Below are 27391 nucleotides of genomic sequence, written 5' to 3' on the forward strand. Positions count from 1 at the left end.
TTAGTTGAAAGTATCATCTGCCCATGAAAAGTATTTCAGCTGGAAACTGTGAAACTATTAATTTATTGGCTGTTTGCAAGCCCTGAATAAGAAAGAAAGATACAATGTGAGAGATGTCCAGGAATAGTCTCTGCTCTTTATGGTCTTGGGATATGTCTATACACGTCATCACAGACTTGAAATAACGTGATGGGGCAGAAAACTTGAAACAAAGCCACTGCTTAATGTTGACTTATTTGCAGTATGGGGCACCTCTGTGTATGCATTCCCCTACCTTGGCAGCAGTGTCTCTTGTTCATGACGCCTTCCCTAAAATTGTCAGTCCCTGGGGCAAACGTACTTGAAAGCAAGTGGACTTGGACTGCTGCCTAGAACAGTGTGTATGTCCTCAGTTGAATTATCCTACACTTGGTAGCTTCTGTTCCCAGCTCCAGACCCGAGCATTGGGCACGTTGGTCCCTTTGTCTGGACTAGTACCCTAATTCCAGTGGGGTCTGTTCTGAACATTGAACTTACAAAACTTTATTAAAGGGTATACTGTTGTGTGTGAGTACTGGATTGAGTTGAGAGATAGCATATAGTTGTAATCCATAAAAATTAGATGCTCTATATGTGTTCCTGTGGTCTGATGACACAGGCAGGTCAGCCAGTCTTAGCTGACAATATAGAAAGGAAAATAACTGGCATGGTAAAGAAATCCAGAGTTGCCACTAAATTGCATTACTCAAGGTGCAGAAACAGTAGAAGATTATAGAAAGTTTAAATAAGGAGAATTTAAATATATTCAGAGGGAACAGCTTGCTGCCTTTAGAAAAAAAAAAAGAGACTCCCAGGCCTACACATCAGGGACTGTATTTTTGTACAACTGGGGCTGTAGCCATCAGAAGTGCTTGGGGCTCCCCCTTAGAAACGAGGAGGCTGCAGCAAACCATTTTGTCTCTCTATTTTAGAGTAGCTTTTATTTTATGGTTACTGGGCGAGCTGCAAAAGACTCGTCTAGTCAAACAGATAAGACAAAAGTTGACAGCATATTCAGAAAGCGCAGCCAGTTAATTGTTGTGATGTCGGGTCTGTGTTGCTGTAATTGAGAGTCTTAAGGAACCTTGCAATTTTATCTACTCTTCTTTTTTTGCTCTCATCTTTCCTTTTTAAAAGATGAAATAAAACATTTGAAAACAGGCCCAGAAGAGGAACCATTTCGGTATAGTGGCTATACTAACCGCATGTATACATAGAATAAACAAGTAGAAGTTCAACAAATTTTGAGCTGCTTGCAAGCAGAAATTGTTTTACAGATTATAGAGATGCAGGTGGTTTTGTCTTGATTCTTGTGGAGCTATAAATGAAATAAGAGGTATTTCTCTCCTCTGCTGAAACCCAAAAGAGCCATTTCTGCTTTACTTCCAAATAAGTTGTTTAAGGGAGTAAAGCCCACTGCACTGCATTCTGGCAGTGACAATTGAAAAATTGGACAGTGTTCAGGGAAGATCGGCTGGACTCTAATGTAGAGATTGGTGGGGGTGGACAGCACGTGGAAAAAATGCAAGGGTTGGAAAAAACTGAAGCAGCTGCATGCTTATGTTTTGGCAAAGGGAATTCAAAAAAGGATTGTTGTGGACGGATTGCACACAGAAGGACAAAGAGGAACAATTTGAGCTGGCACATTGGAGTGTTTGGAGGTATATCATATTGAAACCGAGGGTGGTTTTGGCTGAATATCAATGATTCCTTGACAGTAATTTTCAGGACAGTCTTTCTCAGGTTAAGTAGAAAGCCCCACTATTTGAAATTATGAAAGTAACTTTAGCAAAACACTCGTGCTATGTCCTACTTACTACCAATGCTGCATTGCCAAAAAAGCAAATACTATTTTTCTTTAATATCTCTGTTCCTAGAACAGTATGATGATGACGATGGTGATTATTGAAATTATAAGTAGTCTGATCTTTATTGTTCGATAATAACGCAGTGGAACCATAAATAGGTGGGGTAATCTGGTTTGATGTTTAAGCTCCACCGTCCATTTCAGTTTCAGAAAGGACAAGAGAATACCTTTTTAGAAAATAACTAGTACCATTCCTGTGTATTAGAAAAGCCTTGGGAAGGGTGAGCAAAGCTGTTTATACTTTCAGTTACCTACAGGGTGGGTAAAGCCAGAATATTGCTGGCTTCCTCTGTCCAAAATGCTAAGCATGGGTTGTGAAACGGCTGCTCTTCAAGCCGACCAAAATGAATACCTAGAGTCTCACATTTCTGTTGTCTACTGACAAGCATAAATTTGAGCCAAGTTCTCCTTTTCTTAAGGTACTGGGGGAAAGTAAAGTGAGACCTTGGCGGGCTAGAAGAGATAGCCAAGACATGGAGGGGTTTGATGGCTCCAGAATCAATGAACTGGCAAAGAAAAGTTCATATAAAGTACATTTAGCTGGTGTGGAGCTATTTGGGAGCTCTCACCAACTGGATTTCTGAAATCCCCTAGGTCCCATTGATCTGCTTCATGGCCCAGTGCTGACCTTCCTGAGCCTCAAAGCTCGATCTCTTTCTGTAAAAGAAACCTTGTTGTACTCAGCATGCAGAACAATGCCATAAACACTTGAGAACTTATCCTCACGTTGGCTTCATTTGTTTATTTTGTTGCCTGAGGGAAAGTGTCCCGAATCTGTTTGCCTGACAACCTTCAACAGCATTCGTATTTGCTTCTTATTTTGCTGGCTGTCCTATTTGTCCCCAAATAAAAACATTGGAAGATGAATGGCGGAATCAGTATCTCATTGCTTTGCCCTGAGATAAGAAAAGGAACTTTTTTTTCTTATTATTTGTGAGGCTTCTGCCAACTGGCTGTCCCTGGCCCTCTCTGTCTTTAGAAAGCGGAGCTGCATGCTTGGGGTGGGGAGAGAGGAGGAGATGGGAGAAAGTTTCCCCTCAGATGGATTCCAGTGACTTGAGCAGATAAAGGGCCACAGCTGCTTCACATTTAATTGGAAACAGCCAAATTGCAAGATCAATCCCGGAAGCACCTGTGTCCATGATGACTCTATTGTTACTGGGTTCTCAGAATCATCTCTGACCTTCTGCCATGCGCCAAGCCCTGACATACTGCACACCATTCTCTTGGCCAGAAAAACAGGCAGCAGTGCTCATTTCCATCAGGCTGCTCTTTCTGATATTATGTTCAATGCTACCTTCTTTCAGAATGGCAGAATTCAGGACAAGCTTTTATTTCTGCCCATCTGAGAGTTTATTGTAAACTCTCTGAGCTCTGCTGTAGAAATTAATTACCCTTCCTCCTTACGTTTGAACTTCCTGGCCCAGTTGAAGCAACATGTCTTTTCTGTTGTTGCTTATTCCTTTCCTTCTTTCTGAAGCAAAGAGATTGCTCCTTCACCTTGTCCTGTAGCATTCTACAGGTGTGACCCTGGCTCTCCTACTCAGCGTTGTCTCATGGTGGAAGTCTTTCCTCCACTATGAATGCTTTCTTCTTCCCCACTGGATGAAAGTGCACCCAGTCCATGCAGTGATGCAGCCATTTCACTCCATCAGGGATCCCTAACCTTCATGAGGTGATACACAGAAATGGGAAAATGTTTGACATAACATTCCCCAGAGCCCCAAATTGGTAAAAGTGCCAATTCAATAGATTACATCCCAGAAGCTCATGGATGTCATCAGAGCCCTCAGGAGTCTCCCAGTAGCTTGGGATGCCCAAGCAACTTTGGCTTTCTGGTGCCAGCCTGGCAGAGCTACTCCACTCTGCTTAGCTATTAATGTTCGGGATGTGTTTGGGAGAAAGTTCTATGCGTTCTGTGCATTCTATGATTCTACATTAAAGTTGTAGTGAAATAGGTAACATTTTGTTTAGAAAAGAGGAAAGTAAAAAAATAATTGAGAGAGCTGTGACACTTTCATTGGAAACAACTGGCTTAATTGAGAAAAGAAGAGCTGGGGAGATGTTAGCCCGTTCTGGATCCCATCTCTTCTGAGACAGGGAAAAATGCACAGATTTTTTTTTTTTTTTTTCCTGTGGGTGGAATAATCTCCCCATTGGGATGCTGTAGTTCTTCTTAATCCTATTGTAAACCTTTGGATCTTTCACTTGATCTGAGCCTGAAGATCATACTCCTTTCACTGGCTTCCTTCCCTCAGAAGAAAAGCAAACCCATTATTTAGGGGGGGTTTCTCTGACAGCATAATTTGCAGTAAGAGGTGTATAGGGATTAAATGGGGTTCATCTGCATGCATTGGCAAATTTATTGCCTCATCTAACATTGGCGAATATGACTACTTAATGCTTAAAATATTTTGTCATGAAAATATGCACATTACTTTTTCAAGGAATTCCCACGTGCCTTTAAAATATCCTCCTTTGCAATTTAATTGTCTTTGTGTCTATAATTACCTTACAGCCACGAAGTCTGAGCCAGTGAAAGTAACAGGGAAAAAGAAATTGGAGAAAATCTCCAAGATGTGGGAGAGAAGCAAAGTCAACTTGCAAGTCTGCAGCCATAGAAACTTAATTATCCTTCCCAAGCAACATGTTACTTAGGGCCGGTGCATCTGCATGCTCTTTAGGCCACCTTTAAATGCCAAAAACCTTCTGAAAGAGTGGAATTTAGCAACTAGATACAAAAAAAACTCTGGGAAAAGAGCAAGATAATTCATGGTGTTGGTGAAAGAATATGGAACAAAAACTTCTCAGGAATTTTGTGCTTGACTAGTTCTCCCAATGGGACATTCACTTTTCTCTATAATCAGATTTTATCCTTGGCAAAATTTCTGGTTTCTTTTGAAAAAATTGTTTCATATTCCATATTATTCTGTTCCTTGGGAACTTGCACAATGGGGAACCTGGGCTTGCTTCTTTTTGCTCAAGGGCAGCTTGCTCGCTGAGCTGTCCTGAAGCCAGTGCTAAGGTTTCTAGGATTTTTGCTGCTCTGTAGCCCATCAGTTTTAGGAGATCTGTATCTCATACTCCATAAAGTATCTAACAGTCAACTTACAGAGCCTTGGAGACTTCAAAAGTTCAGAGGTAGTTCTTACTTTATTTTCTAGCCAAATTTTGGAGTTCTTGTTTCCACAGGAGAAGCTGATTTTTCATCCTCTTTCTGCTTCCAGCCAACTCTAATGCAAATCTTTTCACCTAAGGTTGTTAGTATAAGATGAAAATTCTGGTCTGTAGTTACTAGAGATAAAGCTGATCCAAACTACAATGAAGTCAACAACAAGGCTTCCATCAGTGCCAGTGGCTTTTAGAGATCATAGTTACTGTGAGATTGTTGATGATTATCACCTGTCTTTGGTTGGGAGGAGGCATGAGGGAATTGGTTGAAAACTAAGAGTATGTTCACACAGCTGTGCAGATGCTTACTATAGTCAATGTAAGAAGGTTGGCTTTTCCAGAGGGTTGCTCATGGGTGTCTTCGACAGCTGGCCCAACTTGCTTGCAGTAGGTGTCTGGCTAGTTTTAGATGACTAATCATTTTGCGAGATGAATTCCCCTCCTATTTGAAGGACTTGGGCCCCATGTTCAAGTCAGACAATGTCACTGGACTCATTCAAGCCTTTGGAAAAATTGCACCATCCCGTCTCCAGCGTTATATTGAAACAGTGAGATTGCGTGAGTTTTGTGTTTGTGTATTCAGCCTGCACTTGTCCTGTGGATTGATGGCCCCCATCCCAAGTGATATCAATCTGGGCTGAAGTGCAGCTGCACTTTGTAACGGCTCAAGGGGCACAAAGGTATCAAGTGGTATTGTATGGTTTGAAAGATGTCGTTTATCTAAGGAAGTTTGTGGTCTGTTCGCTGTCACTCTGTCTTTGCAGCGCCGACTTCCCTTACCTTCACTATCATGTTGTCAGGCAAAGAGACCTCACACGTTAGGACAGATAGCTTTTCCACTTCCAGAGCTGACTTCTTTTCCTTCAGCAAGAGGTCTGTGGTTGTGTTGCAATCAATAGAGCTGCTTGATTCAATGTGAGTGTAATTGCTAGTAATTTTGCTTGCAGGGAGATCTTTAACATGCACCAGTTCCTAAAAAAGGAAGAAAGGGAGTCAATTACTTTTTTCACTGACACTTTCATTTAAAATTCCTTCAAGAATAGTGCTTTACAACAAAGCAGTTAGAGGGTACAGTTCTCTACATAGGAATACACTGACAAGTACATTTTCCATCTTTCATGAGTGATCACGTGTTCATAGGGACATTCTTCACAGTTTAAATGGGGGTAGAAGCCCTCCAAAACAACATAGTGTGGCTCGTGGCATGGCCAAATGACTCCTTGGTGGATCTTGTGGCAGGCTGTGAAATTACTGAAACCTTTCTGAATTGCCCCCACAAGTAGCAGGTCACTCTAACATACATACGCAATGGGATCTTGTGACATTTCTTGTCCACTTCCGTGCAAAATAGTCTCCCTTTTAACAACTCATGGTATCTTGGCCAAGCCAGGTGGCTTTACACTGGCTGCAACCCAGCTTTGGGTCTGAAATGACTGTGTGGGTGTCCCTTTAGGAGAAGCATGGTGAAGGGTCAGCCTGGGAAGCATATATATCAGGTGCTCCTCCTAGTTAAAAAAGGTAAATAAGAATGGTGAATATATGAAGCACTTGTCACAGTAAATAACTTAGAAGCCAGAACATTTTCATGCCATAATCATTGAATCATTTTTATGAGAAGTCAAAGTAAATTCGTATGTAATCTGTAAAGTATGTAAAGAGTTTAATTCTTCCAGTAAATCATGTGTTGGGAATAGTGTACCCAGCTCCAGATCAGATATACTTCAGAGAAGCTTTCAGGTTTTAATATCCTTCCACAAGCTAAACTGATCTCCAGAACCTTTGGAGGTTCACCCTTCTCTGGAGCTCATGCTCCATGTAAGTGGACGTCATGCCAATATGTTTCCCATTTCCTGGGGATTAAACTGCTGTGTTTGATGACTCAGGGCTTCCCAAGAAAGCAGCTCAGTCACTCAGTCTGTCTGAAGCAGCCTCTGGTGTCTCAGAGGGCATGTCTTCTCTTGTGCAGTGATTCATGATTTCAGAGCAGAGGATCAGCTCTCTCTTTCTTTTTTTTTTTCCTTCCCACAAAGTTAATTAATAAAACAAATTTCTATTAGTGGGTGTTGAAAGACTTTGGCTTTCCATGTACGCTCCCAAATGCTCCACATTCCAGGGAGAATGAAAAATGGACCTGTGAATAGAAACAGGAGGGAGGAAAAACGGATCAGATGCAGTACGTGAATATAGACACAGTGGCTATCAATTGACACGATGGAAGAGCATCCTGAATGAAGACAATTTCCTGCAAACATGATTGCTAAAAATACACTCTTACGGTAATCCAGTTTCAGAATTAATAATGCAAATTTAGAGAGAAAGATTGGGCTACAGGGAGTGTCTGGCAGAAACTGAATTGTCTGGGCCTCCACTTTGACCTCTAGTTCAGTCAGGTGGCCGCATGGCCGGGGGTTGTTCTGCTTGTGAAAATTGGATCCTTTGCCACTGTCGCAGACCTCTGAGACTCCAGCTGGTCAGGAGAAGCACTGGGAGGATTTACCCCATCATGGCTTGCTGTGGACCTGGCCATGCCCATCTGTCTGCCTCATCTGTAGCCCCACCACAGAACAGAATTTTTCATCAGCACCAAGAATTAGCCTAGATTTATACCTTGCATGGTCATAACTCCTGTTGACTTCAGCGAGAAAATAGTTGGTCCCCCAGGGGACCAAAGTTGACAGAAGGACTAGATTTGGGGTATTTCGCCTTTCTGCTGCTGTATGGGACGTCAGACCAGCTCACAGCTCTGCAGTGCCACCCTCTGCTGGTTGCAGCTTGCAGAGGAAGAGACACCTAATTCGGTGCTCATGTTCGTGGGTTAGAGCACCCTGAAGCCTTCCTCCACTAACTCCCAGGATGCATGTCAAGTCAGGGATACTAAGATTTTTCCTGCTAACCTGTAGCAACTCAGCAGCACAGTCATAGACAGGCTCCAAGTGTTTTGCTATCCAGTGCCCTGCCTGACCACTAGATTTGAATCTCTTGTCATCTGACCCCAGCTTCACATTTCCAAATTACTCTTGCAAAAATAGAGGCAGTCACAGAAATACCTCTGTCGAGACAGCACATCCCTGTTTATGTTTGAACGGCTGATACGAATCTGGAGTCCCCAGCCATCAAAGTGCATGTTCAGAGAGATGAGCCCCATGTTGTGTTTGAAGTGAGTGCAGCACTTTGAAACAAGGATGAAGCAGGAATAAATCAGGATGAAGGATGTGGGGCATTAACTGCTTTACATGAAATCCCTGCTGAAAAGATGTGGCCAGTGTTCCAAAGTTTTCCTTGGAGAGTGCTCGGAAGTTGCATACCAACCTATTTGTGGAAAGCTAAACAGTTCCCTATTGTCCTTGATGTGAAATGCTTCCCAGATAAACACTTTCCCCCTCCATTCAAGAAAAACGATACAGCCTGTCCAGAGCTCTAACACAGAGGACTACACTGGGCTGCTGCTCAGCCTCTGCAAAGTTGCTGATTTCTGTTGGCATTGAGCTTTGCTAACGGCTACAGTTCATATATGTGCCAGCATCGTTAAGAAAAGGCTAAGTTATTGAATGAGACTGGGATAATCTTCAAACCTTTAATAACATTGTGTGCCCACATCTTTGCGTCTCTGGGTTCATTATATCCCTGGAATGTAAATCCCGATCCACAGTGGCTAAACAAGGTTCACATGGATCTCAAATACTTTTGTGGTATTGTCTCCTCCTGATTTCTGAAGGGGAAAGAAAACATTGCTAGCTGAAACAAACTCACATGGTTCTCTGCAAGGAGAGCAGTAAACCTCTGCTGCTGTAGTGGGTTTAGGTTGTAACATTGCCTGCATTTGCGGCATTTTAAGTCATTACAAGGAATTATTCCTAACACCCACAGAGTCAAGGCATCATATTCCAGTACAAGGAAGATCCAGAAGTCCCTGCATGAACTTTGGAAAGAAAAAGCTGATTTCTGAAATTAGCAGTGCTAAGAATTAAGGCTGTCTAACACCAGAGTAATACTGGTGGTGGTTTGGTTCAGGTCAGTGGGTGGCTCTTCCTCTGCTTCTATCCTGGCAGATGCAGATCTGAAGGGCCTTGTTATGTCCTCATCTCTGACTCCAGTTTGGGCACACATGTGGTTTTGGTGGGTGCCTTCTTCCTTCCTCCATAGTGCCACCCAGGCTGAAGACCTCTTCCCAGGAGCATCGTGTCATTCCACTCATTGACCTATAGTCAATGGATGCAAGAGATGCACAGATTGGCTTTTTGCCACCGATTTGTCAAAGCAAACCTTGCTTTGCATTTGTGACAAAGGAATCCTCTTCTTCCCCTACAGGCATGTGATTTCTTGCTAATGTTAAATGAGAATTTTGCACGTGTATGAAACTTATATGTAGATTAGGTTTTAGGTCACAAATGAAACTGGGAAGTGCAACTTCCATTGACATTTAGCAGGTGTTTAGGTTTTAAATCCCTGAGGCAATTTTAGAAACATCCCCCCTCAAGGAGAAAGGACATTGACATGAAAGAAAGCAGAGTTAACAGGAGGTTTTTTTGTTTGTTTTACAAATTTGGCCATGAATTTAGGGCAATTTCTATGTATTCAAGCATTCATACTGATAGCAGTCACTGCTGAATGGTCAGCAACTGCCGCTCAAATCAGTGGAAGGTAGCAAATTAAGTGCACAGGCAACCAGAAGTGTTTTAAATGAGATGATGCAGCAGGAGACTGATTTTATTTTCTTCTTTCACTACTGGGGTGCACTGTCCCACTTCCCTCCCTCTTTACCTCCCCTGCTTTTCCAAGAAACCTCTGGTCAGTCTGTGAATGACGGACCTGATGAGGTCCAGGGGGCCTATAGGTTTTCTAATTGTTGGACTCCGGCATCTAGGAAAGGGCTGAGCTCATACCTGAGCCTTTCCTCATAAACCCTAAATCCTTCCTGCTTATTTTCATATAAATAAGGATATACGCTCTTTTTTTGATCTCTGTGCTACTTGGGATAATTCAATTACAACTCGCTGTCAGACACTTACTAGAGAAGGGAGGAGATGGTGGGACAGACAGACGTGTGTGCAGGGTGTCATCGTTTTCTTAGGAAAAGAGCATTGCTTGAGTAACCTGTGCCTCTGTTCAGAATCAACATCTCTGTCTCAGCAGGCCTGGTGGGGCAGCTCCAAGCGCTTGGGCTCATTGCAGATGAGTCAGCTGTATCGTTCTGCGGTTTTAATTAAAACGTCTTATGTGGGCAACGTTTCAACAGCACGAGGTGGCAGTTTTGCTGTCTGGCCCACATCTACCTGTTAGTGCTCACATGGTCCCACCAGCACAGCATCTCTGAATCTTTGCTGGGTTTCTTCTCACTGTCTTCATGTGAGGTGGGGAGTTATCTCTGTGGGTGGATGGAAAACTGGGGCATAAAGAATTTTCTAACTCCCTGAGGGAAATTATGCCAGCACAGCTATCTGTTGGTGATTAAACTATTAGCTGTTAGTGGTTAAACTTCTAACCCCTAAACCGCTGGGCGATCCCTCCCACATTGGGATTTGATGGGCAGCACTCAGGCTGGTAGAGCTGTGAAGGCACTGGCAGGGCTGTGCTGCTCCAAATAAATGCAAGACACATCTCGGCCACCACGGAGCGTGATGCAGGGTCATCTGAGACTCCTTCCCTATGCCTGAGACTCAACCGTTCCTCTCAGCACTTTACTGTACAGATGTTTCATGCATCGAGCTGCTTCCAGTGAAAGTAGGTTTGCATGGGCTTTCTGTTTCTGGGCTTAGTGTCACCTGGTTACGTGCCTGTCAATCTCACACTTATCCAGGATTGATCTTAGCTGCCAGGGTAGACTGCAACAGCAGAAAAAAAAAAAGTCAAGGGCTTTCTGTGTCTGACACCTACATAAATTCAACTCTACCATGCAGGCAGCGTGGCAGAAAGTGGAGCTCCCTAGGGGCCCTCTTGGCTAAGGCAGCATCCCTGACCTGTGCTGTGAATCTAGCACTTACCATGGAAGGTGGCCTGAGACCGAGAGGATTCCTCACTTATTAAAAGGTTAAGTCCTTCCAGGAAAACTAATAAGGAATGATATTCAGTGTGGATTAAGAAGCAATGGCAAAAGCTGAATGAAGATTGCAAGCGTAAAAGTTGAACCCTTGCTCCTCCAGACCCTTTGAAAACAAAGTGTGTATTCCAGGGCAGGGCCATTTTGCAGAGACAACCTGATCCCATGTGGTTGGTAGGAGAGCACACTCTCCATGGATAGAGAAGACAGTTCGCTTCAATAATTTATACTAAAAAAACCCAACTTTAAATTACCAAATTATTCTGAGAAGAGTGATGTTGAGATAAAAAGCCCTCTGCTAGCGAAGGAATATTGGCTTCTCTGTAGTTTGAGCTGGATTACAGCACCACCTCGGGAAAAGTCCTAGTTTGGTCACTATCGAAGTGTTCCAGCTTTGTGTAGTGATAAGAAGTTAACGTGACTGCTAGAACCTGTGCCAGATGCCAGGCATAGTTTTGATGAGTCTCTGACGTCTGTTAGACTTGTGATGTTACATGCTTTTCAGTAGCTAGGCAGTGCTACAAATACTAGGCTGTGATACCCTCTTAAACAACTGGCACTTAGATAAAAAACATTTCCAGGCAAACAAACAAATAAATAAACACAGACTAAGCAAACACACATGCACGTACAATGGAGGGAGGAGGCTTCCCAACAGACTTACTGTGCTCTGGGGAGCAGCAGAACAAGAAGTTTTCATTTTCCTGGTGTTTCAATTACTGCCGTGTGGGGTTCTTTTCATGGGAGGAGAATCGCTGGGTCTGTGTATGCTTGTGTGTGTAAAACAGTTTGTGTAGAAGTTGGGTCTGCTCAAGCTTGTGACAAGAGCCGTTTGTCATTCGTGTTCACAAAGCATTCCCAGTGAAGGTTTCAACCACTGCCAATCCCCAGTCTGATTTATTATTTTTCTTTGACAAATTAAATCCGCAGAGGTTACATGAAGGGCACCTGAGGATCTGGATCTCTCTCTGATCAAGGGAGCCAGTTGGCCTAATTCTTCTGCTGGGCCAGCAGAAAGCCCCTGGTAGCCATGCATGGACGTTCCCTTACTTTCCTCCATTGGAAGATGACTGGCACCAGCATTGCTCCAAAGACCCATCACTCTTCTCCCCCCTTTTCTCAGCAGAGGCTGTTAGTAGGTGACCTAAGTAGACCTCCATGACTACTGGTGGCCAGTGCTAACCAGTTAGATGCAGGAGGAAGGAAGCGCTGCCTTTATGCAGACCCTCCTCCTCCTCCTCCTGCATTTTTAGCTGTGTTGAGGACTCCTTGGAGCAGGTGAGCGCCCAAGGCTCCTTTGCAATGAGGTCTACAGCAGAGTTCAGGCCGGGAGGCTGCAAAGGCTCTCACTTTTGTACGGCTGAGTGCTGTTTCATTGTGTCCTCATGATGCTCTGGCTATACCTGTCTGTCATTGTCTCATACCTTTCACTTGTCAGCTTGATGAAATGGAGCTCTTTAATGTGTGTCTAGTTTATTTCTGGGATTCTTAAACATACCAATAAAAATAATAATAATAGACATTGCAATGAAGGAAAGAGATTTTCTGGAGTCAGTGCAAGCTTTCCTCTTTTAAGGGGAGAAGACCTGGGCCCTGTTGTTTGTAACTAGTTAGCGAGATTTGCCCGAGTTCATTACAAATCAGTCTTTCTTGCAGCCTCAGATGCCGCCTAGATATTCAAGCTGTAGTTCAAGGTCTAATCTCATAGGTTTCCATTAACAACCAAAAAAGAGAATATAAAACCTTCTTTTCCTCTTTAAGGTTTCAGCAGCAATGTGCAGCTTCGTTAATGAAGAATTTTAATCAAGGATGGATTGGTCAGATGGAAATAAGTATTTGATACAAGCAGTTTCATCAGCTTGAGTTAATACAGAGAGGGAACCCAGGTGAAACGAGATTAATATGCAGAGAGGTGTTATGTGAAGTCCGCTAACATCAGAGTTGCTAGAACAGCATTAGACATTAAAGCAAGTGGAGCTCGAGGAAGAGCTCTCCTGCCTTCGTCACGTTTCAAGGACTCTGTCCATGCCCATGCAGCAAAAATGCCCACAGACAGGCTGAAGCGTTGTCTGAATAGAGTTTCTGACAACAGTTTTGTTCTTTTCTTGGAAACACTCAGGCCCTGTGATAAAAACAATGCCGATGGGCTGTAACAGTATTTTGGAGAAAGGCCGGCTGGCTCTGTGTTCCTTTTTTAGCTCGGCAGCCATTAATGGCTGAGCAGATCAGATGTTTTACAGTGTCAGCTACAGAAAGGAAAAGTGGACTCAGTGTAACAGAGATGTGGGATCTCTCGCAGGCACGGTCTTCTTACGGCTCTTTGATTCCACACTTCTGCCAGCTGCTCGGTTTAAGTGGCCCACATCTCTCCCCTTCTAGTGATAGCAGCTACTTCTGTGCCTATGTTATCTGTCGTCTTGCAATCGTAAGAGCCTGGACTGAACAAGGTACTTGAGGAAGGCAAGTTGCCATGCTTGTACAGATTGTGATCCACCCAGTATCTCATCTCTGCCAGGGCCCAATTTCAAGAGCATCAGTGGGAAGTGCAGGACGCAGCACCAAGCATACATTGAATAATCTGCCCTTGGTTTAAGTCTGAAGTCAGTGAAAATGTATTTGTCCCACAGGCTAGGCATTTGGTACCTTGCTCAGTTGATGTCTCTTTAGAGAGTTTAAGATGTGATGGAAAATATGGACTCTTGCAGATGTTTCTTCTCTCTGGAGGATCCAACAGAGAAGGGAAACCAATTCCCGATGGAGGTAATCTGGGAGCAGAATTCAGTTTGGATTGCAGACGAGTAAGACACAGACAACAGTTGTGTATTAGCTGTAATTCTACTGAGGAATCAAAATCGAGCAGCCAGTTTGGGAGGTTTTTTTGTCAGTCAGCTTCTTATTCTTGAAACTTGTCTGGTTGACAACTACTGAGATGGAACAAATGCATCCTCACGTGTCTATGCTTAAACCAAGGTCAGGAATGGTTTGGGAATAACAATGCATGAGATGAGAACAGTTTTGTAATTGAGTTAGCAAACCTGCCTTTACGCATGGCTATACAGCTTAGTGTCCCAAACGCTGACGATGACTAGAGAGGAACCAAACAGCCATAGACATCAGGAGCTCCACAGACTTAAAACAGAAGTAGGAGAGGGATGAGTTTTAGTATTTCCAGTCTGATTATGGCAGCTGGAGGAGAAAGAAGGATTCGTTCAGCCCTTGACTTGCTTTCTGTCACTGGAGTCTGAGATCTTAACTGCTGAGATGAGATGGTGGCATTTGGTCACCATTGTCCAGTTTCTCAGACACTGCCCAAACCACCGTAAGTACACTATAGAATCAAAACCCCAAAACCTAAGCCCAAACCAGAACTTTGGAAGTGTCACAATTAGGCTTGAAGAAACTTGGTATTGCAGATTGGGCCAAACTGGGTAAGAATTTTTTGCTTTGCAGAACCTGTTGAATGATGGAAGTTAACTTCCAGCACCTGAAAAATCTGCTGTGTATAATTAATACGACATCACCTCAAATACTCATAGAAAGATCAGAGAGTTTGTAAAGAGGAAACAGAGATTACATTGCCCAGTAATAAGTCCAACATTGTTCTTTATTAAAGCAGTATATATATGTTTATTTAAAAGTTATTAAAAGGAAAGAGCAATGTATTTACTCTTGTTACAAATGGTTTTCAAGCAATAACAGAAAACAATATGTGGAATAAAGCTTGAAAATATTCCAGTTCAGTAAAAATACAACCCTAAAATCTTCTTTTGTGGTGTAATACCATCATTTAGATTCATCAAAAAGCCTGTGTATTCTTGGCAAATTTGGACAGAATTCAGGATTTCCAATCCAGAGGTAATGCTGATACTCCAACATTTGTTTCTGTCCAAAATCAGGGAGGAAAAGCTGAAATATTGAAAATCCATTGCAAAGTTAGCACTCAAAAAATTTGTTAGAAGATGCTGAGACATTTCAGTTAACATTATGTGGCAAGTCTTTCAGTGGTACATGGACATACAGGACTTGCAATCTGAATTCAAAGCCCTTTCCCTCCTCTGTGAAGCAGACTTCCAGAATGAACCAAGTGTCCCAGGAGAGCTGCATAGCTACGTGCTCCCAAGTTGAACCAGGATGCTTGAGCAGAAAAGAGCCCATCTTGATCTATGAGATAGATATTCTGTCCAAGGAGCTCTAAGTACAACTTCCATAAGACAGCAAGGCACCAAAGGCAGCTGTATTGTGAATATTTGGCTTAAACCACACTACCCAGGTGGAAATAGCTTAGCACTAAATTGTTGTGGTGATAGTAAGACAGTGACGATTTAGGGAATAGAGTCTGAGGTGAAGCTTTGTGTGCCACAAGCAGAGAAGTTTCTTATTTGCTATTAATGTGGGAAGATGGAAGCAGGACTGGAGGGTCGACCAATCCTTCCTCTGTGGGCACAGCCCATCTTCTGAGGCTGGAGTCTGCAGCTTACACAGTTTACATTAAAGATGCATGAACAAAGGATTATTCAGTTTGAGAATTGAACCCAAAAGTCCAGAAGAGGAAATAAGTTCAAAGCACTTTGAAGTGTAACATTTTGAGGACATCTTTGAAGGCAGGGGTTTGGTTTTGTTGGTTTTTTTGTCATTTTTATTTATTATTTGGGTTTTTCTTTTTAATTGAGATCAATTTTTAAACAAAAAAGCGCCACTTTGTACCATTTAAGTCTTTGAAAACAAGACTAACAAAAAAAAATTAAAAGCTTTGTTTAGCAAGTGCTGAAATGAAACATTTTGAGTTTTCTGAAATAAAAGAATTCATATGAAAATGTGGGAATGGCACGTTACAAATGTTTCAGCTGTCCTCTCTTTTTTTCAGGAAATTCAACCACTGAAGTTGCAGAAAGCTTGCATTTCATCTCCTATGCTCCACTTTTAGTGTAAATGGAATAGATAACAGTAGTTCTACTCACTTCTCTTATTTTATAGTTTCTCAAAATGGGCAGGAAAACATTACCATCCGTGGGAATATCTTGACCTCACAAGCTTTTCACTTCATTCACACCCACAGAGCTGAGGGTTTGCACATATATGTGTGGATACTGAGAACCAAATTCCCTTTCAAACCAAGGCCACAGTTCTTGAACAACAGTGATTCTTTCCAGAAAACAGTCTGACATGGATTCTGAGTCCAGAGATACCATCCAAGTTTGGGGTGGACTGTAATCTGATTTAATTACTTAACCTGATTTAACAGCTCATGAGATACAGCTGACTCTGGTGCAAAAATGAAAAAAACAACTTTGTTTCCAAATTCTGTTAAGAAATGGAAATGCTTTAACTTTAGTCTACGGGCCTAAGGCAACTGCATCCTAAATAAAATAACCTCATTATAATTAAGCCAATCAGGTGAGTGAATAATCAGGGTTTCACAGGTATTCTCTTTTGCTGCCTCTTGAGCCCAGATTCATCCTCAGTCATTTGCGGCACTTACCTGAAGCAGCTCAGATAAGTTAGGTAGGGGGAGAGTCTAATTGTCCAATCTCTTCTTTGGAGTTCATAGAATCATAGAATGTTTAGGGTTGGAAGGGACCTTTAGAGGTCATCTAGTCCAACCCCCCTGCAGTTAATGACAGTGACACCATTAACTAGATCAGGTTGATCTCTTTTGCAGTAAAACATACACACACACACATGTTTTCATCTTGAAGGAGATGAACTCCGTGGTGGTATGCACTGGTGTCACCTGGTTATGTGAGAGACCATGGTCTAAATCCATACTTCACCTCGCTAGTAAGAGGCCCTATAAGCTATACTGGGGAGGGTTAGGATTTCAGCCTGGTTTTCTGTTCTCCTTTTGTCTGCTGCTCTCCCAAGAGTTTTGAAAATCTGAGTTTCATCCTAGCATGGAAGAGAAAAAAAAAAGTGTAAAACTTCTTGTGGGACAGGACATTCTGGTGCCCATCTCGTGGGTGTGCATGACTGCTCTCTCTGAGAGATGTGTAAGGAAGAAAAAAAGCAAGAAGCAGATGTCTCTGTGGCCTGTGGCAAGGAGAGCAAGGATGCGTGCGAGGGACTGACAAATTCCTGCCTTGACAAAGACTCTCACATTGGAATTTATGAGAATCCATCTATAATAAAATGCTCTTAACTTAGTGTCTGGCTGTCATCCGGGTGCATCCCAAGAACGGTGGCATACGGATAAAGCTGCCACATCACACATTCCTTGGTATCGCCACAGCTTCTCTTGATGAAACAAAATCTTTCCTTGTCTGACAGTTCTGAAAATTGAAGCAAGAAAACCTCAGCGACGTTGCTGTACTTGGAAGCGCCTGCAAAGCATGGCAGTCTTCTGAGCAAAACTTTTCCATTGCTTGCGCTACAAAGACAAGATGCAAATAACAAATTGGCAAACTTGCATTTTTAAAAATTCTGCACATATCTGAGGGAACAGAAACGTTACCGCAAGACTGCTGAAAAAATAGATGATGATTTAGTTGTGTGGAGGATGTGTATGGTCAGCAAAGACATGTCCTCTCTCATGAGCTAAAGCAAGGGCAAATTCCTGGCCCTGCTGAAGCCCAGGGGAGCTTGATGGGACTCACCCCAAACGTTATTAGCATTACTCTGGCAGGGTCAATGGGCAGAGGCGTTAGTGGGGTCTGTTCTGCCTGAGGGGAGCATCAATTGTCAATGAACTGGTGGATGGGGAAATCCCTGTTGGTGGGGACGAGATGCGGTGCAAGTGTCATGTTAACACCACGCAGCCTCCATCGGTGGGGGATGGTGGGCTATTCGCAAAGGCCATTCAGAGCAGGAACGAAACACGAATGCTCTGATTCGTCCTACAGAGCAGGTTATCAAGCCTGGAGATGGTCATGGGCCTGTGAGCTGCAGAAATTGGATACCTGGTGTGGGTAGGAAGATGCTTGACTGGGCAGGGAAAAAGGCATGGCCAGACTGCCAGGTGGCTTGGGGTTGAATGAAAGTGGGACCTGTGCAATTATAAGCCTGGGGATTATGAAAAAAATACTCTATTAGAGGACTTCATTATATGAATGTCATTTTTCTGACCAGATCCACTCAATAACCCTAGCTAATTCCAATGATGAGTCAATTTTCTATTGTCAGTGCCAGCACAGAGCGACACTAGAGACCACAAGGCAGAGAGAGAAATGCTGAGACAGCCTAATTGAGCATACAGCTTAGCCTAAACTACTTGCACGTTTTGTTTTGTTCTTTTAATTCTTAAAAAAGAATTAGAAAAGAATGGCAAATTTCACCAGAAGTGAAACAAAACCACAGGAGTCTTTGTGGATTGAGCGTGCTTAAGAACTAGTGAGAATAAATGTTTTCCCGTTTTCACTCTGTTTTCTGTACCTTAGGATCAAGCCATGTAGGACATTTGCTGACACTCCCAAGTTTTCTTATTTGGACTCTGCTATTTTAGAGAACTTGTTTTGCAGAACTCTGCATCCTAGGGAAGGAAATTAAGGTCAGAGATGAGAAAAACCCACCTAAGGGCCTGAAATACTTCTAGTTTCTCAAAGACCACCCTGTGTGGGAATGGTAGATTTAAAAATGGGTGGAACCTCTAAGCCTCGAGTTGTATCAAGTTATTAATGAAAAAAGTCTGAGATCTTTGTGTGGACAAAGATATTTGGGTGGCACTTTCTCACTCTTTCTTCAGAAGAGTCACTGTGGCCTCACAAACTGAAAACTAGCCGTGCTTTTTCTCTGGCTTTAAAAATAACTATGTATCTTGAAAAGCTGCCTCAGCAGTAGTGAAGGAGTGGAAAAAAAAGTGGATTATATCCCCATGGTTTCATACAGTGCAGCTGTGCTAACAGAGTGCACTGAGGTTGAGACCCAAGGAAAGGCATGAAATAGTCTATGAAATGATGAGTTGAATCTAACAGTAAAGCTTCACGCAATGGAGAGACCTCTTGTCCAGGTAACTTATTGCAGATGGAAGGGTTTTGTCTATTTATTTTTTTAGGGGGAAAAAATCCAGAGTATAAATAAATTCAAGCCTTTTGTATTAATAAAATTTTTACTGAAATCAATGGAAAAGTTGTCTTCTGATAGGAAGTCTACCTTACTTTGAATTCAAATCTTTAAATATTTTTGCAATATATTTAGATTAAATATCCATAGCCTGTGGGATTAAAAGTTTTTATTTTAATGCTGGTTGAATGTCTGTAGGATGATGATCAGATTCGAAAACACCCACGTCTCCAGATTTATAAAATCAGTTTAAAAAAAAAAATCCTTTTTTCAAAGAAGCAAGCATGCATCAACATACAGCCTTCAACAGTCCCTCCTAGGTCTTGGGGTAATTATTAGTAGTACAGCAATAATGGAACAAGTATCAACCAAATGTAATATGCAGTTGCCACAGTGGAGCTATTCCCCCTGCGTCAGCTCTGAAGTACAAGTGGTTAGTTTATAACCCTCTTTAGGTTACAACATTTTAACGTTTCTTCAGTGTTTATTCATTCTCTTCCCAAAGAACGTTCCGAAATACCGAGTTTACAACCTGTGGCTCATGTGATGGTAGTGGAAACAATTAAGCCAGTAGCTTTCAAAGCCACCACTGGGATTTTGATGCCCAAACTCATTAATTTTAAGAAGTGAGCTGCCAGTCGTCTTAAGTGGTTTCTAAAATCTCAACCCATAAAAACACCTCTCTACTGGTTCCAGTTTACTAGGAGCTCAGAGCAAGGTAAACACATGTAACAAAATAGTAGGTGTTAAAAGGTGGAAAGTATGTGTTCAGATGTCTCTAAGAGTATTCAAGGAACCAAATGGCGGTCCCAGCCTTGAGCTGGCAGATGTGGGCAGCCGCGTCTCGGGGAATTACTGTCTGGTCAGAACATGAGACACAGTTTCGGTGGCAAGAAGAAAGTCAATGGAAACAAAAATCTTGGCAACAGCTCAGTTCCAGCTGTGATGATCACATTGTTTGTCTACTTTGGGCTCTCATGTCTGCTCCATGCTCTTGCCTTCTTAACATGTTTCTGCCCACCACAGCCTCGTGGCCAGGGTAGTGCTCTTCTCCCCAGTGTGCAGGTGAACATCTGGGTTGCAGGAAGACCTAGATGAATTCACAACACGCAGTGAAGAGCAGAGGTATCCAGAGCAGTACCGGAACAAGCTGCCTTTGAGGAGTACCAACCAGCTTGTATTCCCATTGCTTTGGCATTAAGTGCAGCAGAAAATGAGGCTGGGGCTCTCTTGCCACCCACTACTGCCTGCTGCCATTGCAGAGACCCACATGGTGTTTGTAGATGCTTGGTCCAGGTCCTTCCTACCTGCCTAACCCATCCTATCCAAGTTCACACTGTGTTATCTTCCAAGCTGCTAAGTGGCTGCATTTGCATGTTGATATTTCACTGATCCACCATCATGGTTAGATAAAAATTAAGAACTGTCTGCTGTGGCCTGAGGGACCCACCCAATGCAAACCTATGACAGCCTTTCCTTTTACTTGAGTCTGGAGGTGGCTTTGCTTCAGCCATGAGCCTATGTCACAGCCTAAGAATTCTTGAAGCCTTTGGACAGCACCAAGATCTCTCAAAGAAAGTTGCTGCACTGATGAAAATTCATCCTCAACATGAATCACGGAAGTCTTAATGGAAAAAAAAACCAAAACAGAACCAGCAGATCTCTCTGTGATGTAAAACAGAGCATGGAGTATGAATGAGTTTGAAGGACTCACTGAGAGTCTGAATGCTTGAAAAAAGCGGAAAAATATGGGATTTTCTTGTTTCTTTTATTAATGAAAGCAACCTTGGCGAATTTTAGAATTGGTTTAAACAAGTATCTTTCTTTTCTGTATCTGTCAAGATCTCTGAAGAACTTCATTAACGTTGGCTATGAGTGACTATAGTTTTTGCCAATGAGTCTCACAGTAGCAATGATTAATTATCAGTAGCTATTGGAAGGACCTTTGGGTGAAACATGATGCAGTGGAAATAGAGATGACCATCTTGGCTGCTATTGTAATAGACTTCAAAAAAATCAAAAAGAAAAGAAGCTTCCATTAGTAGTAGTTGTGACTTTTTTGGAAGAGAACAAAATGTTCCATAAATGAAACATGTGGTTTCACTTGCAGCACATTTTGTACATTGTCACCAATGAAGTTTAGGATTTTTTATTACTTTTTCATTAAAATGTCTTACTGGTTTCACTCAGGAGGCAAAACTTTTCACGTGGCTTTAATTGTTTCTGTCATAAAAGTCATAGCATCCATGTAATAGAAATAGTTTTGCAGACCACAGCTTCATATTGCCTATTAATTCTCTTCCATTTTCTGTACCTACAACTCAGTGGGCCATCCCAGAGACAGAAAAAGTTCCTCTCTTGCAATTAAGACCAAACAGGAACTTCTACTGAAGTTAGGGAAAAAAAATCACTCTATGTCAGTACTGGCTTATTAGATTTTTGTTTCAGATCTCTTAGCTCACAAATGTAAGTTCACATGGCCGCATATCAAAGGCGAGAGTGTGTATTGACTTTTTAAGATTAGTGAAACTCTAGAAGATGAAAACAATAAAAGGCCTTTTTCTGCATAGCTCCAGTCAGATGCAGGAGGTGGTAGTATTTCAAACAGGAGTGAAGAGCTCTGGCAGTATTGTTTCAAGGTGGCTTTGGACAGGTCATTTACCCCCTTTTTTGCTTCATTTCTCCATCCTACAAAAACTGCTGGAGCTCAGGTCTCGTGTATCCCATCCCAGCAGCCTAGCTGTTAGACCGTGCTTCTGTCATCGGCCTGGGTTTCCCTGTCACTATTCGTAACTCGGATGAAGAAGCATAATTATTGTTGCAGTCAAAACAATGATTTGTTTCCCGCAGATGACATCCAAAGTTGAAAAGAAAAGAAGGGAACTAGTGTTGTGTCATTAATTTAAGATCTGCTGCTGTTAAGGTATCTATTTTCCTCAGAGAGTCACAGTTTTGCTATTTAACCTTCAGCCCAGCGGGGGAGGTGACATTGACCCCCACCGCAGGCTCTAGAGCCTGTAAGAAATAATTAAAATGCCAGAAAACAGCAATAGCGTATCAACTGCATTTTTCCACTTTTTCAGGCTAGCGTTTATTTGAAAGCTTGCTAGGAAATGCCACTGCTGTCTTTAGTTGCTGCCCCAGAGCAAAAGCCCTGTACATCTTTGTAGCAGTTAGGAGCACCCACCACATAGCGTAGTCCTCTGCGTTCACTTTTTCTTAGCTCAATCCCTGGCTTATTCATCAAATGTTTCAATGTTGTGTTTTGCAGTTCAAGGACAATAAAGACAAGCCCAGCCATGGAAGGGACCTCAGCAACAGCCCTGCCCGCTGTCCAGCTTTCTGAGCAGGTCCCACTGACGTCTCCTTCCCTGAAGCCCCTGCAAACAGACGAAGAAGACAGCCTGTCTCCTCACCTCCTGTTGCCAGATAGCATCAGCCAGCTGGAAGAGTTTGGCAGGCAGAAGAAATGGCACAAGAAACAGCACAAACACCATCGCCAGAGGCAGTTCAATGACCTCTGGGTTCGGATAGAAGACAGGTGAGTCATAACTTCCATGGTCCCTGTCCTCTTCATGCTGTCCCCTAACTACAGAGTCTGCTCTTTACAGATCCCAGCTCTTGTTGATTAGACCATGAGGAGGGTTGGAGAAGGGCTAAATGGGACAGGCAGGGAGTGAGGTGATGGTTTTGAACCCTAATGAAGAACAAGGAGGAAGGTTCATAGGCATGTTTGATCTAAAAGTAAAAAGAAGGTAAACCAAAGTACTTAACTAAGGCCTCTGCATGAAGGGAATGGAGGTAGGCACATTTCCGTGGCCATTCCAATCTAGGTCCGAGCTTAAAAACTTCCATTCACTGTTTGAATAAGCTTTCACATTTGACCAGGACTTCTCGATGTATGCTTTTAGGGCTCCTGGGCAATCTATTCTCCCACGTCTAAAATTGGGAAAGCTCTTGGTGCCTTTACCCAGGCCAAGTCATGGGCAGATAAACAGCCACAATGTTTATAGATCTCCTAACAAGTAACAGGAATGAAATAATCTGTTGGGAACTGGCTGCTCGCCTATACATGTGATGATTCTCTTTGAGCATTACACTTAATCCCATTTTCATAGCACCTAAATTCCCTGCAAGTAAAAGGAGCCAGGGTCTCTCAGAGGCTTCCCCCTTTGCTAAGGAAAAAACCCTCCACATATTTGTGTTACGGGATTTTTTTTTTTATTTTTATTCACTCTTTTTAATGGAGCGGTTGCCTCATTTTTTTGTCGTTTACTGTAGTCTCAGGGTGAGTGATGTAAGGGTTGTTGTTAAGGTGGTGCATATTAATCTTAACATAGTGAGGCTACTTCTGAGGTTAATGCCAGCCTCGATAAGAAGGGTTTGTGCGTTCTGTTCTCAGAGTGTGTTCAGTGCTTGGATCCTCTCCACAGAGGACGTTTAAGCATGAACTGAGAGGTATTTGGTTCATCATAGTTGATTGCCTCGAAGACAAGGGACTTTTCTATCTTTTTCTGCCTGGGGCCTCTGAGTCATGGTGTCCCATGATGTCCCAGCATTTCACAAGGGTACCTGGTCCAGCTCACCGTTATGTGCCATACAAGTGAGGTGCTTAAATAGATCTGGTGGGAGCCTGGCAGTTAGGTACAATCCTCCTGCCCTCGTCCTATCTATCCAGAAAGGATATTGGATATTGGGCCTGATATGGCTGTGGAAATGTGCAGCTGGGGGCTTAAAGCAGTGTCGCTTGCATAGCTTTGGCAGGCTTTTGTGCCTTTTGCTGGTTTTATTTCAGTAAGAAATGTTCCTAGGAAAAGTATTTAAAAGGGAAGTTCCCCAGGTTAGAGTTAAATTATTCACTCTCTGCTCCTGTGAGATTTCGTCTGAATCAGAACCTTTTATCCCTCTACTTCCATTTCATAAGGGTGGAGACTGGGATAAGGAAACATAAGTTTCCGCTCCCACCATGCTGGTGGTGAACCAGACGCTGTGTGTCGCCTGCCTTGCTGAAAGATCCCAGGGAGATATTAGTGGGGGATCACAGCCCTAGAAATGAGGAAAGGCTGGAAGAAGGGAAGTCTGCCTTAGTGCTTTCAGATGGTTTGAGTGCTTCTACAGTTCTGGAGTAACTTCTGGTGTTTTCCTGGAAACAAAACAAAACAAAAAATACAAACTGTTCAGCTAAGTCACAGAGACTTTCTGTGATTCAGAGACTCACAACCAGCTCTGGTTTCCCCATAAATTGGATGGGGTCTCAACTTTCATAAACCAGCTGCTGCATATTGTGCTTTTGGCAGTTGGGTTTCATCAGCATTAATTGCAAGCTGGACCTTGCACAAGGCAATAAACAGCAAGTTCTCTCTAACTGGTTCCTTTCTGATTGGCAAGAAAAGAGCAGAAATGTGTGCCTGTCGCCAGACTTTGTAGCGTGATCATTCTTGGGAGGAAACAGCTAGGATGGCTAATAACGTGGGCAATGGAGTGTTACCTGTGCAGGAGAGAAGCATGTGAACTCATACCATGTTGCCTCATGAATGTTCACCAGCACTCAACAGTGAGACTGTTAGCACTCATTTCTGGAGGATAATCAGTGTACTGGACGTTCACACTCCGGCCTGTCCCATAGATCTATCGTGCATTTGCATATATTTAAATTGGAGCCCCCTCCATATGGACTGAGGTCTCTGCATATAGTATTACCTTGAGCTATGGCCCCGTATTTCCAAATGGTTCTTTTTCCAGTTTGAGTTTCCTAACTCACCTGTTGTCACCTGAAACTCAACTTGTTCACCTTCAAGACAAAGTAGAGGGATTTAGGTCATTGTTAGGGCTTTTGGGTGAAAGCTGTGTTGTTTCCCTGCGAGGTTGCCAGAATTCAGCTGTTTGAGCTGCCTTTCAACCTGAAAAGCCAAAGAGAAATATACAGGTGGAGGACAAATCCAGGTGAATTTAAACCAGATTATTGATTCGTGTATGAACCTCATTGAACTGTGAAATGATGGTGGTTCATACAGCTCTTTTCCAAAGCTTTATTGACCGTGGATTAGAGGACTTTATGAGCCATGAATTGCAGGGCTTTTATGGACTACACATTTCTAGGCTATCTCATACACTTCCATGGAAATATTTGGGTGTTTTTTTAAGCTACCAACAAAGAAACAAAGGAAATGAACACAAGAGAACAGTCTTAAAGGCACATCAAAGGTCTGACTCCAACCTATAAAAGCCAGAAAATCTGTAATTAATGGTTCCACTAAGACTTCAGCTCACGCAGTCATTTGGGTCTGATCTGAGGTTATAGCTACAATCTGAAATGGCCTCGTGAAAAATGAGTCATCATTTAATGTCACACATCATTATTACTATTTACTTTCAGTTATACCTTGGAGACTGTCCGTTCCTTTTTGTTCTGTCCTAGCAGCTGAGGCATTTGAGCTGGCACCCCTGCGAGGACGGTGTTTAGATTTGTGTATTGGAGGGTTAGTACCGCTGTGCAGGATGAGAAAGCTTCTGCTCTGTCTTCTCCCTGTCTTTGACAGAGCTAAGATTTGCTGATCTCCTGGGTAATCGGCTACACTGAAGGCTATTAAAAAATAAAAAATGCTGATGAAATGTGTGGTTTCCTCTCCCTTTTGCCTCCTTCCCCCCAAATCTAAACAAAACGAAAAAGTCCTGCCTGGCTACAGTTTGTGTTTGAAATTGTTTGTCAAGAATTAAAATTAAATGGAGATTTCAAGTAGCGGAATTTTTTCTTTAACTACTTGATTCTGCAGAAATGTGCAGATCTGAAGTCTGTCTTTGGGAGGAATTTGAACTTAAACAAAACTAAAACTCTAGCTAGCTGCTGTAGCCAAAAGCCAGCAGGGGCAGCAGGGAGGGGAGGCAAAACCCTTGGGCTGGATGGCTGCAGTCTGGCGTACAGAGCGTGTTATTGTTCCTGTCGGTGCTGTGTTAGCTAAGCTTCCCCTTGGAAGATAAATAATTAATTACAGATCGTTCACTGGCTTTGCGTGATGGGCTGCTCCGTTCATTGAAAGAGTCGAGAAATGTCTGTGATGTTTCAGAGTAGTCAGTGAAGGCCAGGGCAGGATCACACCTTTGTTCTAGCGGGCAAATGGTGTAAGGCTGCAAAAAAACCCAGCCCAAGAGAACAGAGAACCTCTCCCAGCTTGGGCTGGGGGGGAGCATTACAGCTCCTGGGGCCCTAAGGCAGGGTGGGAGGAAAGCTCCTGGGAAAAGGGAGGGAGGGGAGTTAGTAACCGGGAGGGTGTTTCAGGAGGTGTGAGGTCTGGAAGGAGCGATGGCAGCTGGGGGATGTGAAGGAGAGAAATGCAGTGGTGGGAAGAAAGAATTAGAGAGGATGTAATGGGCAAATTCAGAGGCTCATTCCCACTTCCGAGGAATAGATCTGTGTGAAGATGGTGTTTGGAAAGACACTGAGGACACACAGATGCTTTGCTTGCACAGGAAAGAAATTAAAGGAAAAGAATTGTTATCAGAAGAGAAGAAAAAGAAATTCTTGTCCCAGATGTAGTCTCAGCCCTGCAAAACCTGCCATTAGTGGGAAATTAAATTAATTCCCCGTGTAATTGGAAATGGCATTCCTCTGATAGCCCAGTGCTGACTGTTCAACCCCAGATGAATGCAATAACATCACAAATATCAATTTATTTTGGAAGCAACAGTTATTTTAGGGGAAAAAAAAGAAAAAGTTATACCAGTGATGGATGAAGGGAGACAATGTGTAATAAACTGCACTAAGTGTGCCTGTATAGAGTGAACCTTATCAGTTTGGATGGAATTTAAGCACTTAGCCTGTTATCCTTTCTTTCAAGACAATGCAGTGATGGAAAACAGAACTCTGTCAACTCAGACAAACTTTTAATTTCACTTAACTGCATCTGAAAGGTAAATTTCAGTAAATGAATCCAAATTGCTTCCTTTTCACAACACACGGTGCTGAAATACAGTACTTAACTTCATTAAAGAAAAGACTGCTTTTCTTTAGAGGAGACCTAGACACTTTTGAAGTCTAACAGGTAAATTGTGGTCAGATATTTCCCTCCATATGGTAGCTTTGAGCTTGAAATTTCCATCACTGGGGCCTTGTTTGTTTAAATTACTCTATCCACCTCCCTGGTAAGAATAGTGCTCGGAGGGTGCATGCCTACCAATGCTCATGGGGAGGGGGGATCACTCCCTCCTCCAGCCCATCCCCGTGCAGACAAGTAAACTGTTGCCACCGTTGCATTTATTTGCCCTGCGTTCAACCAAGGATGGGGATGCAGCTTCAGGACCTTTCTAAC

At 42.8% G+C, this 27391-nt stretch overlaps 1 protein-coding gene across 1 annotated transcript in view; it reads left to right on the top strand.

The window, feature by feature from the left end:
- Window positions 1–27391, top strand: part of TRABD2B (TraB domain containing 2B) — a 294690-nt gene that overhangs the window by 251524 nt on the left and 15775 nt on the right. Inside the window, exon 6 of the mRNA XM_009635758.2 lies at window positions 22357–22626. Coding sequence (XP_009634053.1) covers window positions 22357–22626 — 270 coding nt within the window. The remainder of the gene's footprint in view (window positions 1–22356; window positions 22627–27391) is intronic.

This window comes from Egretta garzetta, unplaced genomic scaffold, assembly GCF_000687185.1.
Source record: "Egretta garzetta isolate BGI_Z169 unplaced genomic scaffold, ASM68718v1 scaffold533, whole genome shotgun sequence".
Taxonomy (NCBI): Eukaryota; Metazoa; Chordata; class Aves; order Pelecaniformes; family Ardeidae; genus Egretta; species Egretta garzetta.